General features: G+C 37.6%; 1 protein-coding gene across 2 annotated transcripts in view; it reads right to left on the bottom strand.

Annotated features, from left to right (window-relative positions):
• Window positions 1-16768, bottom strand: part of rbms3 (RNA binding motif, single stranded interacting protein) — a 155816-nt gene that overhangs the window by 10488 nt on the left and 128560 nt on the right. For both annotated transcript variants that reach the window (XM_016292450.1, XM_016292449.1), the window contains exons 7-9: window positions 6206-6312; window positions 4552-4595; window positions 1608-1704 (exon numbers count right to left, since the gene is read on the bottom strand). In XM_016292450.1, coding sequence (XP_016147936.1) covers window positions 1608-1704; window positions 4552-4595; window positions 6206-6312 — 248 coding nt within the window. The remainder of the gene's footprint in view (window positions 1-1607; window positions 1705-4551; window positions 4596-6205; window positions 6313-16768) is intronic.

The following is a 16768-nucleotide window of genomic DNA, read 5'->3' as shown; positions in this document are numbered from 1 at the left end:
TATATATATATATATATATATATATATATAAACTAATAAAAAATACCAAAAGCACACAACCAAATTACAAAAACTTAAACTAAAACGAAAACTGAAAATATACAAAAAAGCTATAAATATAAAAATAGCTATAATATAAAAATAAATGATATTTGAGTATTATTTTTTTTTACCACACAACTGACAACTTAAACTGAAATAAAAATGAACTATATGAACATTAAAAAAGGCAAACACAACAAAATTACTAAAACTTTAACCTAAATTAAAACGAAAACAGAAAATGAGAATAAAAAATGATAGGCTACTAAAATAACACTGTTAATCTCACGTATTCTTTTTTACAGTGCACCACGCAAACTGAGAATAAGTGGCCACTTCCTGTCTGAGAGGATGGATGCATGCATTTAGTTTCGTGAAAGTGCGTTTGAACGGTTGTAGGTGTCTAAATTTATATGCGGTGTCCTTTTATGTTGTTCTAGGAAGAAAAGCCCTTGGGATTTGTTCATCACTGTGATCTGCCTGGGGCGTCTCTCTCTCTCTCTCTCTCTCTCTCTCTAAACACACTAAGTCCACTAAGATGTGTAAGCGCACACCTTGTCTCTCTCTCCCCGACTGTTAAAAGATTAATTCTCTCGCTCTCCCTCTTTCTCTCCTTCTCTCTGTCCTTTCACCGGAGAGGGAAACAGTTGTCTCTTGTTCCATTCTCGAAGTTCTAGAGGAGAAATAAATGTAGCAGCGCATTGATTTCCCGTCAGCTTGGCTTTGAACTCGTTTTGGCAGGTTCAGCGCAGTTTGCAATTTAAAATTAATTCGCCGGCCAGCAGGGCGCTTTTGCACATGATATCACGCAATTTGATTAAGAGATAACCTCGCTGGCGTGCAGAATTTATCATAACAAATGTGCGGCTGAGAGCGTAAACGAAGACTAGGGCGCCGCTCCGGTCAGCGTGGGTGGTTGGGATATGTGCGCTCGTGCTCGCTTATGTGTGTGTCGGTGTGTTTGCGCGAGGACGAGGTTCTCGTGAGGACGAGAGGTATATGATCTGAAGGGCTTAGCTATTCTCTACGCTCAGCAATGTTTTGTTTAGTTTAGCTTAAGCCAAATCAATTAAGGATGCTCATAGTCACTGTTTGCTCACTCCGTCTGACTGCAGCTCTGGAGAACAGCGTTGATAAGCTTTCCTAACATATCAGCAAACATGGAGAGTGATGGAAAACACGCTATAGCGCAACATGCGCTCCTCGTATGTGTGTGACACAAACTGCGTTTGTGTTTGCATGTAATTGTGTTTGTATACATGGTCCCAAAAACATTTGGGCACTCAAATTTCACTTAAAAATGCCTGAACGTCATTGTGTTAGATATCAAACATCTGCAAATAATTGTTACTAGACCTTTTCTCAAAGGTAATTACACTTTAATTACATTATTTTTAACCAGAAAGTGTTTAACTGCTTGCTTAACTATCTTTCTTGAACATTTTAAATATGACATCTTGATGGTCCAAATGTTTCTAAGGGCCACTGTATGAATGTAAGTGTGTGAGTTGGCTTGCCTGCAGCATGTGTTTGTTCTGTATGCTGCGTATATGCTGTGATCTCACCTGATATGTGGAGACAGGAGAGGCAGCGATGAATGGAGTGATTGACGTTTGAGCGATCATGCGGTTTGTGGAGATGCTGTATGGTGTGGAGTAGTACCTGCAAGATACACAAAACACTATTAGTACCCTTTTCTGTTTGTATAAGACAAGGGTTTTTAAACTGGGGTCCAGGAACACCCAGCTTTCTTGGAGAGGGTCTGCGGAAATCTGCGAAATGTGCTACACAAGTCTTTTAAATTGAATTGAAATTGTAAGTTTGTACATGTAAAATTAATAGTATTAACACGCTTAATACTGTCATATAAATACGCGTTTTTCTCATAATATTGTAATAATTTATTTCAGCTTTAGTTTAAAGTCAATTATAGAATTTTATAGAAACTTTCAAATTTTTAGGGTCATTAAGAATGTTTAATGTTCTTGAAATAGTTGACTAATACGCTGGCCAAGGCTGCATTTATAAAAAAAACAAAAAACTGTAATATTGTAAACAATAATAATAAGAATAAATTCATTTAAATAAACCATTTTTATTTGAATATATTTTAAAATAAAAAAAATTATTATTTTTTTTAATTAAAAAAATGAATTTTCAGCAGCCATTAATCCAGCCTTATTAAGAATATTTTTATGTTCTAGAAATAATGTTCTTGCACCAAGGCTGGTTTTATTTGATCAGAAATATAGTAAAAACTGTAAAAAAAAAATGGAATTAATTTAAATAAACCATTTTCTATTTTAATATATTTTAAAATAGAATTTAAAATAAATCAAAAAGCTGAATTTTCAGCAGCCATGACTCCAGTCTTCAAAAATCATAATATAATAATAAAATAAAATAATGATTTAATGCTGAAGAATTATCTATCAATGATGAAAACAATACAATACAATTATCATGTCTTGTGTTTATGTGTATAGTTGTGTGTGTTTATCTGCACAAGCTTGTGTCACAACAGTTAATTTGTTGACTTCTCTGTGTTACCCGAGCAACAGCATTTTCCAATAGCTACAGTTCTTGGGCAGGACTTTATTTATCATTGTGTAGCTACTGCGGACATGTTTCATCTGCAAGCTCCGTTGCTAGGCTTTATTGATCGGCTTGTCTGGCAGCTGAGAAATGGAGCATGGGGAGAGAAACGCTGTCTGCCCCAGAGAGCTCATGCTCCCTTATGTCACAGTCACACAAGACGACCTGAGTGAGAGCATGTCCAGGAAGAAGGTAACACAATCTTTGAAGCAGGGTTAAAATGTGAAGCTTTACACACCAGCTTACGTTAGTGTGCAATCCTTTTTTTAGCCTAGCACTATGCTGTTATTTATGCCGGCTATTAGCTTCAGCCCGTTGACATTGAGACGGCATGCCCCATTAAACAATTAAGAAGACTGTATGAACTCACTATATATATATACACTAATGTGATGGAAAAGAGAAAGGAAACAAATAAAGCATTTCTCTTCCCTTCTCTGCCCTTTCTACTCGCTCTATTATTTACAATTCAGAACCTGACTCTTTTTCCCTGATTGCATATTTTTGTCATTCCTTATTTCGTTCTCTTTCCAGCAGACAGCAAGTGCTGAGTCAGGGGTGCAGAAGGAGCCGGAGCTGGTAACCAAGGTACGACTGTGACTGTTTCCCCAGAGTGCCGGATCAGAAACAGAGCCTTGGGCCTTCCGTCCAATGCAGCGGACAGATAGAAAGGGGCTTATTTCCCTTAGTCCAGCACCCATCTTCCTGCCCTGCAACCAGCACCTGACGAAACACTTACACTCTTCGGTGCAATAATAGCACAAAATGCAGATTGATTATGACAGTAGTTGTGTGTGTGTGCCAGTGTGCAACACAGCTCTGTAGGGTTCAGTATTACTCACTGCAGCTCAGACATTGTTAACGCTGCTGAATAGACCAGATTAAACCTGCATGAACCAGCTGGTTAGTGAAGGAATCTTGGTGGTTAAGCTAATTGACTCTTCTTTAACATGATCATATATCATGATTTCTGCTCCCTGGTGGATTATTCATATTCTTCAGGAAGTAGGCAGCCTTTTTTTTGGTTACCATTTTTTAAAATGTCCACCTTTGTGTTTTGTAAAATGTTTTTCTAATGTAAAATGATTGCTAATGTTGATAAATAAATTTTTTAAAAACTTTTATTGAGTTATTGGTAGTTCAAAATGCATATTTACATTATTAATAGAAAATGTTTCAAATATGAAATACCAAGCAGGAACTTCAGATATATTTAGAGTTGGAATTGATATTTATATGTATTTTTATATATGCATCTTTACCATTACCTTTACCATTATATATGCATGCATTACCATTCAAAATTGGGGGTTGGCAAGATTAAAAAAATAATATTAATACTTTTATTAGGCAAGGACTATATTAATGATTTTTATTTCTAATAAATGCTGTTCTTTTGAGCTTTCTATTTATTATATAAAAAAGTAAAAAAAAATCGCAAAATTATTTAGTAGCACAATTGTTGATCACCAAATCAGCATATTAGAATGATTTCTGAAGGATCACGTGACACTGAAGACCGGAGTAATGATGCTGAAAATTCAGCTTTGAAATACAAATACAAAAGTTATTTATAAAAGTTACAAATGCTATTTTAAATTGTAATAATATTTCACAATATTACAGCTAATATTGTATTTTTGATAAAGTAAAGCATGAGACTTTTTTTCAAAAACATTTTTTAAAATCCTCCAAAACTAAAAAAGTCCAAAACTAGCATAGATAATGCTAGACTAGCATAATAATAATAGCATCTAAAACACAACATAATGTACTTTATGTTGTATTGCTTGTCTTTTTAGCAGAGATCACTGGTATGAGGTTGGATTCATCGCTAAAGCTCATCCAAGTTCATCGTTTTACCCTCGGACAACCTTAACAAGCATTGAAAAGTCAAAACAACAAATGACTTACCCGTTCTGCATTGCAGTGGGGTCATAGGTCAGCGCCATGCCACTCTGAAACACAAGACAAAAGAGTGAAAGATCGTTTTGGTGAAGCAAGTATCCTATAAAGTCTATTGAGTAATGCTGGCAATAGAACAGGGTCATCTAATAGGGGCCGGCCAAGTGCTCTTTATATCTTTAAAAGCACATGGCCGAGACTTGTAGCTGTGGATCTATTACCTCAGAGTGCTGGGCTGTAATACCAGATGGGCTCGGGTTCGATACAGCACAAAGTTATTTGGTATTTACAAGGCAGCAGAAAGCATAGCTCATGTTGACAGAGCCGCACTAGCTAAGTGAATAAGGGGGGAAAGCTGGCCGCTTAGACCCATATTGGACTGGAGCAGATAAACAACGCTCATATACTGCAGCTTGTCAGGCGCCAAGTTTTCCTCAGCGGGGGAGAAAACCTGCAGACTGGTGGGAAAACCATCGACCTAACCTACGTGTGACTGGACACTGTATGTAGTTAATGTGGACCCCTGGGGTTGCATATTGAAATACGCCTTCATGAGAGAGTGCAGCCAAAGTCATGGCGGCTGCCAGCTCCTCATAATGGGCGCTCACGGTCTGGTCGGTATCTGGGCACGCTTCCCTGAACCGCCGCGTCATGCCAGCAGCTGGGGCTGCCCAGAAAATGCCAGTTGTTCACCCTCCCGCCATTTTCCCATTAGCCAACCCAGACGGCGACTTTCTTTGCGGGAATAAAAACAGGAGAGGAGAGATTAAAGGACTTGAGTGAAAGACTGGGAACTTAAACATGGCCAGATGACTCCATCAATCAAATGTTTTCTCCCACCTCCCTTACTTTCACTCCTTTCTTCTATCCGATGTTTGAAACAAAGGGTTTGTTTCCGACTCATTCCCTTCTTCAGGGTTGGGTATTCTGGGAAAGGGAATGTGTGGAGAAAATGGGGCAGAGGCTGGCGTGGAAAAGGTAAGTACAGTTGATCAGGTTTCGTCATTTGGAACTGAATTCAGGTTGAATTCCAATGGCTGCATTTGAAATGAATTTGAACAAATGCAGCAAACAGGATGTTAAGAAGTAAAAATAAAATATTTGAAATGTAAAGAAATTAATATAAATTTAATTTTTATTAGAAAAGCCAAGGTATGAACTACCTTATGAACAGATGGGCTTAGATAGATAAATAGATAGACAGACAGACAGATAGAAAGATGGAAAGAGTGATAGATGGATGGATAGACAGACGGATAGATGGATAGATGGATGGATGGATAGATGGATGGATGGATAGACAGATGGATGGATAGATGGATGGATAGATATAGAGACAGACGGACAGACGGACAGACGGACAGACGGACAGACGGACAGACGGACAGACGGACAGACGGACAGACGGACAGACGGACAGACGGACAGACGGACAGACGGACAGACGGACAGACGGACAGACGGACAGACGGACAGACAGACAGACAGACAGACAGACAGACAGACAGATAGATAGATAGATAGATAGATAGATAGATAGATAGATAGATAGATAGATAGATAGATAGATAGATAGATAGATAGACAGAATTTGATAGATTCTGAATTTTTGCAGAGCCGTGTCGAGGATGTTTGGTAGGTCTTTAAAGTCGTCAGCACTCACCTCTCCTTCCCGTGGCCACGGTCGGCCGTTTTGAGGGTACTTGCTCTGACTCTGCCTCTTCTTCTGTCCTCCGTCTGCAAACTTGCACAGCAGCGGCTCCGTCGGGGCTGGGGAGGAGAGGGAACAAACACAGAAGAATATTAAAGATCAGTCAGCTAGTCAGCAGGGCGTGAGAGAGAGGAGTGGACGGATACCTCCATAGGTCAACCGCAGTATGACTGATGGAAAGGTCATGACCTCGGCAAAGAAAGTGGAGTGTGTTTTGAACAGAGAGGGAAATGTTACACCGCAGGTATCACACCCACATCGAGCCCACAAAGTGGCGGAGGAATATCCAATGACCTTTTGAAGTTCAACACCCCTCGACTATCTCCCCTCGACTTCCTGCACCCCCCCCCCCCCCTTTCCATTATGTCTTCGACACTCAGACCATCGGCTCCACTTTTGGCACAGGCATCCTCTCAAATCCCCACCATCAAAACAACTTCCCTGGCAGGTTTTCAAAGCACCTTGTTTAATATTTGCACAATAATAAATGACCTGATTGCGACAGTAAATAACTTAAATGCTGTTGACTGCACCAACTGAAAAGTTTCGAAACATTGTTTGTTTGTTTTTGGTGTTCACTGTAGTGTGTATCTCACTTACTATCTCTTCCACATGGAAACCCCCCCCCCCCAAAAAAAACGTGGAAAGCAAAGCGAGAAGGCTCCTCTACCACCCCGAGGGGCCAGTTTAGGCGAAAGGCGAGCGGAGAGTTCAAAAAGTTATTTTCCAAAAGTGCAAAGCAGGATGGCAGGTGCTGAGGCGAAACACTTCAATCTTCTCGCTCAGTCATGACGGCAATATTAATTGCAGGGTGTGGAACACCTCTCTGAAGTCTAAGAACGCACTTGAGGAGCAGGACATTTTGCTCTCCAGTTGAACAAATTCCTGTACGCCACAGCTAAGCGAAACTTAATTTGGTTTCCTCGGCAACCAGAAAAACTCATTTAAAGCGAACGCAAACTTCTTGGATGATGGGATCTGGCAGAGAGCGATGATAGATGCAGGAGGAGGAGTTTTTGCTTTGTGGAGTCCAGACAACTATTCTGAGTAATCCTGCCCTCCAGCGATATGACTCTACAGTCACCTCTGAAAGTATATTAGTTTGTCAGAGAAAAATGAACACTTTCTCTTCCGCACGCTCTCACCTGCACTGCGATATTTCAGCTGCTCTGTGGAACAATAGAATGCGGTTGTATCACAGACCGCAGAGGATGCTTCGTGCGTAAAGAAGCGCATATATTGCATAGAACCAGATAAACAAATACAAAACAAGCAGCTGAAGCGGCTCAACGGAACATTATGTATTCTGTAGCCGAATAGAATATTTAATGGCTGTTGTTTGTTCTTTTTTGTCTATTGTTTAGAATGAGACATCAAACAAGGGATCAAGTCTTCAAAACAAAGATTTCAGAATAAAACAGTCATTCCGAGATCGTAATTATTCAGGAAAAACCTGGACATGATGCCAGAGAGAAAAGATTTGATGAAAGAAGATGACAGAAAAAAAAACAAGAGATGAAAAGAGAAGAGCCAATTGAGATAAACAGTGAAACTATGTATATACTATATGTATGCATGTATATATGTATATGTATACACACACACAGGTTTGTTTTTGTGAAAAGTGGGGACATCCCATAGGTGTAATGGTTTTTATACTGTACAGACCGTATATTCTATTGCCCTACACCAACCCTACCCCTAAACCTACCCCTTACAGGAGACTTTGTGCTATTTCAGATGTTCAATACACTCCATTCTGTGTCATTTATAAGCGTTTTGAAAAGTGGGGACATGGGGTAATGTCCTGAAAAGTCAACTTCTCCTTGTAATACCTATGTCATACCTTTGTCATTATACAAATGTATGTCCTCATTTGTCACAAAAACGCATACACACACACACACACACACACAATCACACACACATAATTTTCTTTAAAATATATCAGATCTTTAACCAAACCATACATTTTTCAGTAATTGTTTAGAGAGGAGGAAAAATAAGACAAGAAAAGAAAAAAGAAATAAAGAGAAGAAAATATATCAAATAGAAAGAAAAAGAGAGACAAGAAAATAGAAGACATTTGAATGAGACTCCGTCTTATAAATTATTAAAATATTTCAAATTAAATTACTATCTATCTATCTATCTATCTATCTATCTATCTATCTATCTATCTATCTATCTATCTATCTATCTATCTATCTATCTATCTATCTATCTATCTATCTATCTATCTATCTATCTAATGTTTGTGTCTGTGTAAAACAAGCTGTTCTCATAAACACCAATTTTCTCAAAATTATATAAAATCTCTTGCCAAATCATAAATTATTCATAAAAGATTACATAAGAAAAACAAAAGGAGAAGAGAAGAGAAGAGAAGAGAAGAGAAGAGAAGATTTTTTTGGCATAATGTGATCTCTGTGTGCTTTGAGCTGAAGTAAGGTGGGGGTAAAAGTGTCTCTCCTCCACCTGCAGAGGAGGAGGCAGGGTCTACACCTGCAGCCTTGTCATCACCCTCCTATTATACACACACGCACATGCTGGCCAGCGCTGATAACGGCAGCACAACACAAGCGGCTCCATTGTGAAGGCCAGACAGAAAACGAGGCGGCAGAAAAGATCACAGCTTTTGCGGCATACTCAAAATGTTCGAGCAAGCAGCTCTCCCTTGCCCTATCTCAAAAACAATGAGTCTCTGTGTGTGTGTGTTTCAGCTGAGACAGTGGGAAACGCCCTGCATTAAACCCCTTACAGTTTAGGTCAAACTCTAAAATAACAACCAGCGCCATCATAAAACAGCGAAGCCAAGTAACGTTGGGAGTTTTTGAGCTGCTTTTGGAGCACGCTGGAAAGTCCATGCTGATTTTATGAGCAGACTCTGCTTGGCATTAGCTCTGTTTGTTTTGCTAGTCAGGTTGCCCTGAATTCAAAGTGCTGAATCTCACTCATGCGAGGAAAGTTTTGAGCCTTTGTTAAGAATGACTGATTTTTGATTCAGGCCCGGTATGCATCCAGGGAAATCATACTGCACGCACACAAAAACAAATACCTCCAGCAACAACCTTACTTGCCATGTGTCTACATCAGACACAATCAGATAAGACAAGCTATTGCTTATATACGTTTAACTCTTCAAACTCTAATTAATACCATTTGTGCTATGAGCATAAATTAAACTTGAAATCAAATCATAAGCTTTTTTTTTATGGAATTTTAAACAGGAAAAAAAGACCTACACTGCTCTTTTGACTTAAGACAGTACATACTAACAACCACAACATGCTAAAATCACTGCATAGCAACACAAAACCCACTCAAAATATCTAGCAAAAGTATAACAACATCCTAGCAACACCATAGCAAAAATGCTAAATTGTAGTTACCACAGTTGTTAAAACTCTAATACCCTAAAAAAATAATTCTGTATCTCCTCCAAATGCTTTCTGAAGGTCATTTTGCTTACTTTATTTTGATGATTGTGGTGTCTAATACCAAATTACACACAGGTTTCTTGTAGACACAGCTGTAGTATTTTGGTGGAAACTATGTGATACATTTTGGCAAGGGAGGTTTGCAGGCCGGCTTCAAACCTATCAACACAAACAGAAACATATGTACAAGTACACACACACACACACACACACACTAGCTGTTAAGGCATCTCAATCTGACACTTTATCACACTTCATGAGCTAAAGCATGAAGCTATTCCTTAAACCACCACAGGGCAAACCAAAAACACACACACACTCCCACTGAAACATCTGCAGCGCTGCACGCATGTCAATGCGCCAATATTTTAATCAGAGTCTCCTTGGAACTTCAAGCACCATTACAGTAAGTGTCCCAACATGATGACGTGTTTTAAATGTAACGAACTATTCCAAGGAAAATTCATAATTCACTGACTCATTTTTTAATTTTTTCTTTCTCATGGGGCATATATGGATTATTGTTGGGCCGCTTCTCATTGCTTTGGGAGTTTTCCCAAAAAAAACCATTCTCCTTCTCTTAAATCTTGTAGAGACAAACACAAAAATGAAAGCGTCATTTAACGAAACACAATATGTTAATGGAACTTGTTTTGTATTGAATTATACAATTGCATTGTATTTTGATTGTGTGTCCTTAAGTGTTTCCATAACATTTACCCAAGCAGACAGCTCTAACCACATGTATTTCCAAGCTGTTTATTAACTTTGGGTCACGGCACTGCAGATATTCAGTCAAGGAGGGAATGTGAAGGAGGGGATATAAGATAGACATGTGTTTTTAATCCATGGCTGTCGTCCGGCGTGCCAACTCCTGCTGGGCTCCCACAGACCTCCAGTTTTCACTGTGGGCGGCAGGCATTCCTGAAGCCACACCCAAGTTTCCCACCCTCAATGCAACAATGGCTCTCAAGTTGCCAGATTTCTCTGTTACTTCACTCATACCCGCCATCCTTTCATTCCCAATAACAAACAAGCACAACAAACAAACAAGCTGTAGCGTTCTATTACATGTTTTTTGTTTCTTCCACAAATTATGGTTTAATTTATCCCAAAATCTGTGTTTTCTGCTAACTTAGATTTAGTTTTATTGATTCCATTCAATTTGAATAAATAAAAAAATAAATGGCTTATCAGTTGAATTCATAAAACTTTAACAATTTAATAATTAAAAAAAATAATAAATAAATATAATAAAATAATAATAAAAAAAAAAATAACAATAGTCCTATACAATGTGTTGTGTTTTGTTTTGTTTTTTCCAGAAATTCTGTGTTGTCTGTTTTAATTTGTCTGGATTTTGTGTTTTACATTTAATACAAAATTGTTATCAAAAATGGTAATCAAATCAACTGATAAAATGTTAACTTGATGAATCTATTAAAATGTAATCAAATGAAATGTGAATAACCCTTTCTATTTTTTGGAAAACAAAATGGTTCAAAACAAAGGTTTACTTAACCTCTGTTTTGAGGTTTATTTAAAACATGGATAAATAAAATTTAACTGAAAAAAAAATGGATGAAAAATTGTGTGATATTCACAATGTATACTGTGCAATATAATCCTAAAAAAATAATAATTCAAATTATTTTTAAACTACTGTATTGTTACTTTACATTACTTGTAAAGATGTGCATTGTACTGTACAATAGTAGTATATTTGAAGAATATTTTTAAGTTAAATCACACTTTTATTTTGGTGGGTTGTAGCAAAGACCTTTACATTTCTGGGTGTATATATGATAATAGTCTTTATCAAATGAAATGGTGAAATGCTCGTGAGGTGAACTCTCAGAGTAGCTCTGGAAATGAAGTACTCGTGTACTCTCACTCATAGTGAGACGGCAGATGCTGAAAACACCACGGTTTTCATGTAGTGTTGTAGACAAAGCTTTAATAAATGGATTTCGTGATTACGATTCAGCATCGTGGAAATCATACAGCCCTACAGCTGAGATGCACCAAAACTAACCGCATTTGGGTTAGACAGGGTTCTCTTACTCAAAGATGCCGATTTAACTGGAAGATTGGTTTGACACAGATGGCCTTCAAAACAACATGTGTACATGTGCAACACATGGAAGTCCCTGTTCTAGAACACGCAGAGAGGAAAGAAAGAATGGTGTTTACCAACAGGAAGAGCACTGTTTGCCCTGGAACGGTGTGCACTGAGTGCGTAGGAGGAGCGTGTGACCCTGACAAAGCTGGTGTCTACACATCGCCCACGCTCTAATAGCAGCCTACCGCACAGATCCGTTACACTGCCAGCTTGGCACAGTGGCTTTCAGGTCCAGGAACGACGGTGTACTCTGGTTTCACATTCAGCCACCGCTGTATGATACATACAGGGAGAAAACCGAGAAAAACACAGCCCACAGTTGAGCGCTGCTGTGAGGTGAGCCCACACAAGCTCTGTGAGACATGAGAATTCACTGAACGCAACAACACCACAACCCTTGTATTATACATGTGGGGGGTTTGTTTGCGAGATGGGAAGCCCGGCGTTTCCATGAAGCCACGGGCACCGAGCCTTATCCTGGAGTTTTACACACAGAAAATCTCTTGCATTATACAATACAGCGCTCCTACATTAAGAAGCCTCCCAAATACGTCATTTCAATTCCCTGTAGAAACATTGCTCGCTGTGCAGAGACACACATTCATGGTAGAGGAAGGTTTGAGCACAGAATGAAATTCTGGCTACTCATTGCTCACCCAACCAAAGCTATCTCTAATAATTTTTCAAACAAAACAGACATGGAAAGAAACAATTCATTCATTTTTAAGACACATGATACACTGTAAAAAAGATTTGTAATTTTAAAGCAAAAATAATGTAAAAATACTTCAGTAAAAACATGTAAAATGGTTAAGAGAAAATGTATATTACTAGATATAACAAAACAATACTTGCCATTTTATTGTCAATACTGTAAAAAATTCTGTAACACGTCATGAATTTAAAATGATCTTATAATTTATGGTGAAAATATGACAACAAGTGTATGGTTACAGTAAAATATTGCTAAAATTTGTAAGAAAAAAAGAACAGTGAAAAACACAGAGGTCTCTGCGTGATGCATTGAATTTGATTATATTTCTTTCAAATGTGTTGTTCTTTTTTATTGTTGTTATGAAGTTATGTGCATATGGTAAAAATTATTTTTATGTTTTTGAAAGCTCACCAAAGCTACATTTATTTGGTCAAAATACAGTAAAAAACAGTAATATTGTGAAACATCTTTTTTTACAATTTAAAATGACTATTTACTGCATTAATGTGTTTTAAAATGAAATGTATAAAGCTGTATTCTCAGCAGCCATGATTTCAGTGTCACGTGATCCTTCAGAAATCATTCTAATATGCTGAGTTGGTGCTCAGGAAACATTTAAAATCTTAATGTCTTCTTCATATTTTTGCACAAACCACCTTTTGTAATATTAGAAATATCTTTAATACATGAGTCCCCTTACTATGTGTAAAAAATACATAATAGGACACTTGAGGAATTAAGACAGCCTGCAGTATTTTCTAACAGGTCACAAATGTAATGCATGCATTCTTTTTAACCTTCATGCTAATACTAATAGTAATGACAACAAATAAAATGTGCAACAACCGCTTCCCAGTGTGATGCCCTGATCTTGGATCAGTGCTGGGAGAGCAGTTTACTCTGAGCACTGGTTTGTTTGTTTGGGCTAAAGCGGGTAAATATCACTGGCCTGTTTGACATCTCCCCTCAGTGGAAAGAGGAAAGAGACAACTCAGGGAGACAGACAGCGAGAGAGAGACACGCTCTGAGTAGAATACAAACATTGCATAATCAGCTTAGCCTCCCCACTTCCTGTCTTTTAATGGGCCTGTCTGACTTTGGTTTGGTGGATGCTGGTCTGCACAGCCCGTCCTGAGAGCAGGTCACTGGAGAGAGAGGGAGACAGACTATTGTCTCGGTTCTCTAATAAAACACTGCAGAATGCAAGGTCAGGAGCCAGTTCACCGCATGCTCGTTTAAAGGTTGAAGTTCATGTTTCATTTAGAAGAAATGCACTCGCCGCATGAAAACAGAAAATAACATTAAGTTGTCTCTCTGTGAGGTGAATTCACTAAACAGTTGCACGACAGTCTACACCAGTATATAGCTGCATTATATATTTAAATTATATAAATTTTTTTTTTACCATAAACACTTTCTATGCGAATGATATCTCAATAGACAGACAAACTGAATGTTCACTTGACAGAATCTTGTTTGAAAGTAATAATTTTAATAATTTAATTTGATAATAAAATAATGATTTATTATATATTATACATTTTTTTAAAACAAATTTGGAGTCTATAATATATGTTTATATGTTAATATATTTTTAATATATGCTTTTGAGTCTTTTGCGCTCACTAAGGCTGCATTTATTTGATAAAAATAGAGTAAAAACAGTAATATTATTAAATATGTTTTTTTTATTTGAATATATTTTAAATGTAATTTATTTCTGTGATGGCAAAGCTGCATTTTCAGCAGTCTTCAGTGTCACATGATCCTCCGGAATGCATACTAATATTCTGATTTGGTGCTAAAGAAACATTTCTTATTATCATCAACGTTGAAAACAGCTGTGCTGCATAATTTTTTTGTTGTTGAAACTGTGCTTTTTAAAAAATCTGAATCCTTTGATGAATAGACTATTCAAAAGAACAGCATTTATTAGTAACAGAAACCTTTTGTAACATTACAAATGTCTCATTGACACTTTTTATTAATTTAAATGGGAAAAAAAACTAAAAGCGAAAATTTTCCTGCTTGCGTAAAGACTTGCATTTTACCATTTTGGGTTTATTTATGTCTAGTTTTTCTGTGCTCACGCGAAAGTGTCTCATGTGTATGTAAAAGTGTTTTGCAGACGTCTCAGGGGTTTTTTAGACTTCAGACACACTGCAAAATTAGGTTTGTAATAGATTTATTCACAAAAGTCAGCACTATTTGCCTGCCGCAATGAACTATTAGCACTCGTGGAAAGCAGGTGGTACACAGAAATTAGTTGAAAAAAGATGCTTATGTAGCAGTAATTTATCGTATGATACATACAGACAGCGCATGCAGATAACCCACTCCCCCGTGCTTGCTGGTTAAAACGCAGGAAAATGTTTCCCTCATTTCAGGTAATTGAAAAGCATTTGCTTGCGTTTCTGCCCGTGTGTGTGCGTATGAAATCAAATCTGTCTGATTTGGATATGCATTAGTGACTCATCCCAGCAGGCCTAATGAACGCTTGATAAAGAAGAAGAAGGAAAAAAATACATGCAATATTGCTTCCTAACGGGCTCTCCGCTGAAATCACTAGCCCACCGTGGGGCTGACTGCTGTCCTCTCTCGGGTCAGAGGCAGACAGAGCTATTAGAGAACGCCCCAGATCAGATAGATTTCACTGAAAGATCATTTCTCCCCCTCATTAGAATTCTATCTTGTGTAAACGCGATTATCTGGGCCCGGCTTTGTTTGTGTCAGAACAGCGCTAAATCAATCACGACACCGTCGAGGGCGAACAAAGCACGAATAAATCAAAATATAATGCGCTTTAGAAAATTTGGTTTGGGGAATTTTCCAGATAGCGCTGGTGTGAAATGACAGAGGCTCTGTGCACTTGCCGCAGTTTGAAGACCCGCTGGGCATGTCACCTTATTTTACTGATGATATTAGCTTCAGATTTATTGATTTGTTAAGAACTGGGCATCCGATTTGGTGTTCACACTGGCACACGGTTCTTTGACTGATGGTCAAGCTGTTCACATGTTGATATCACACTCAAAAACTGAACGCGTGGAAGCCAAATGCAGGTAATCTGATGCTAATTCTACTGTCACTTCGTATTGTGATGAAAGTCAATTGTTTATTCAGTCGGCGTCTAACTTGTATTAACCAAGAACATTCCTTTTTTTTCTGACTACACACGTATGTGTATATTTTCACACGATTCATATGCAATGCAAGGCATGAAAATGCAAACATGTGAATAATCCTTTCACATGCAAGTAAGTGTAAAAATATGAATAGTTTTCACTCTGTTAAGCCATAAGCAACAAGCCAAGACCTTTATAGCAGCTCCACTGAAGATATTAATTTCACACCTCAACCACTAACACACATTCAAGCTGTTTTCCAAAACACCTGATCCCTTTACCACACCTGCGCTTGGAGACCCGGTTACCAGGTGCACACGTGTGCATGTGTATGTGTGTGAGAGAGAAGCAGAATCATTTTCCACATGGATCTAATGTCAGCCACATAACCATGATTGATTGTGAGTTGTGGGTCGAAGGGCAAAACTGGGCCAAACAGAGCATAAACATGTTTTACGAGTGCAAAATGAATATGAGTAATTTAAGATTTTGCACTATTTCTATAGGTCACTAATCAAACAAGAACATTTGTGACACTGATCATGTGCATTTATTTGCTTTATTTATATGCTGACAATATAACTGTCATAAAGAAAACAAAAATAGAAATAAATAGGGCTGCAGGATTATGAAAAAAAATAAAACAATTATTTATCTTGATAATGTAATGAGTAATTTTTAATTTTGATTAATAGAATAAAAAACTGAATTTATGATGAAAAAGATTAAGTTAAAAACTTAATTTATGTGGGAAGCATGTCTGATTTTATATGTAGGCGAAATATTCACATGTTTTTGAGTGAATGTTTTGCTGTTTTACACATCAGTAAATCCAGACAGTGCCTAAAGAGTCAACTTCTCTCCAACCCTCTTAGCAGAATAGAAAAACCTGTTATCAGATTCTGAATAAATTATACACCAAAAGCGAGCAAAGTGTCAATAATAGAATGCTCCCATCTTGCTATGATCAATAAAGCTGTCAATGCAAGTTTACACAGTATCATGAGACCTGCAGTTCAGCATGAGCTCACTGAATATCAAATCACAGTGCAGACATAATCCAAATTTTTTACTTGATTAACTGTGCAACTCTGTGCAATATATATATATATA

This window comes from Sinocyclocheilus grahami, unplaced genomic scaffold, assembly GCF_001515645.1.
Source record: "Sinocyclocheilus grahami isolate Dianchi unplaced genomic scaffold, SAMN03320097.WGS_v1.1 scaffold285.1, whole genome shotgun sequence".
Taxonomy (NCBI): domain Eukaryota; kingdom Metazoa; phylum Chordata; class Actinopteri; order Cypriniformes; family Cyprinidae; genus Sinocyclocheilus; species Sinocyclocheilus grahami.
Note: the sequence above shows the minus strand (reverse complement) of the source record. Positions and strands in the feature narration are given on the sequence as shown.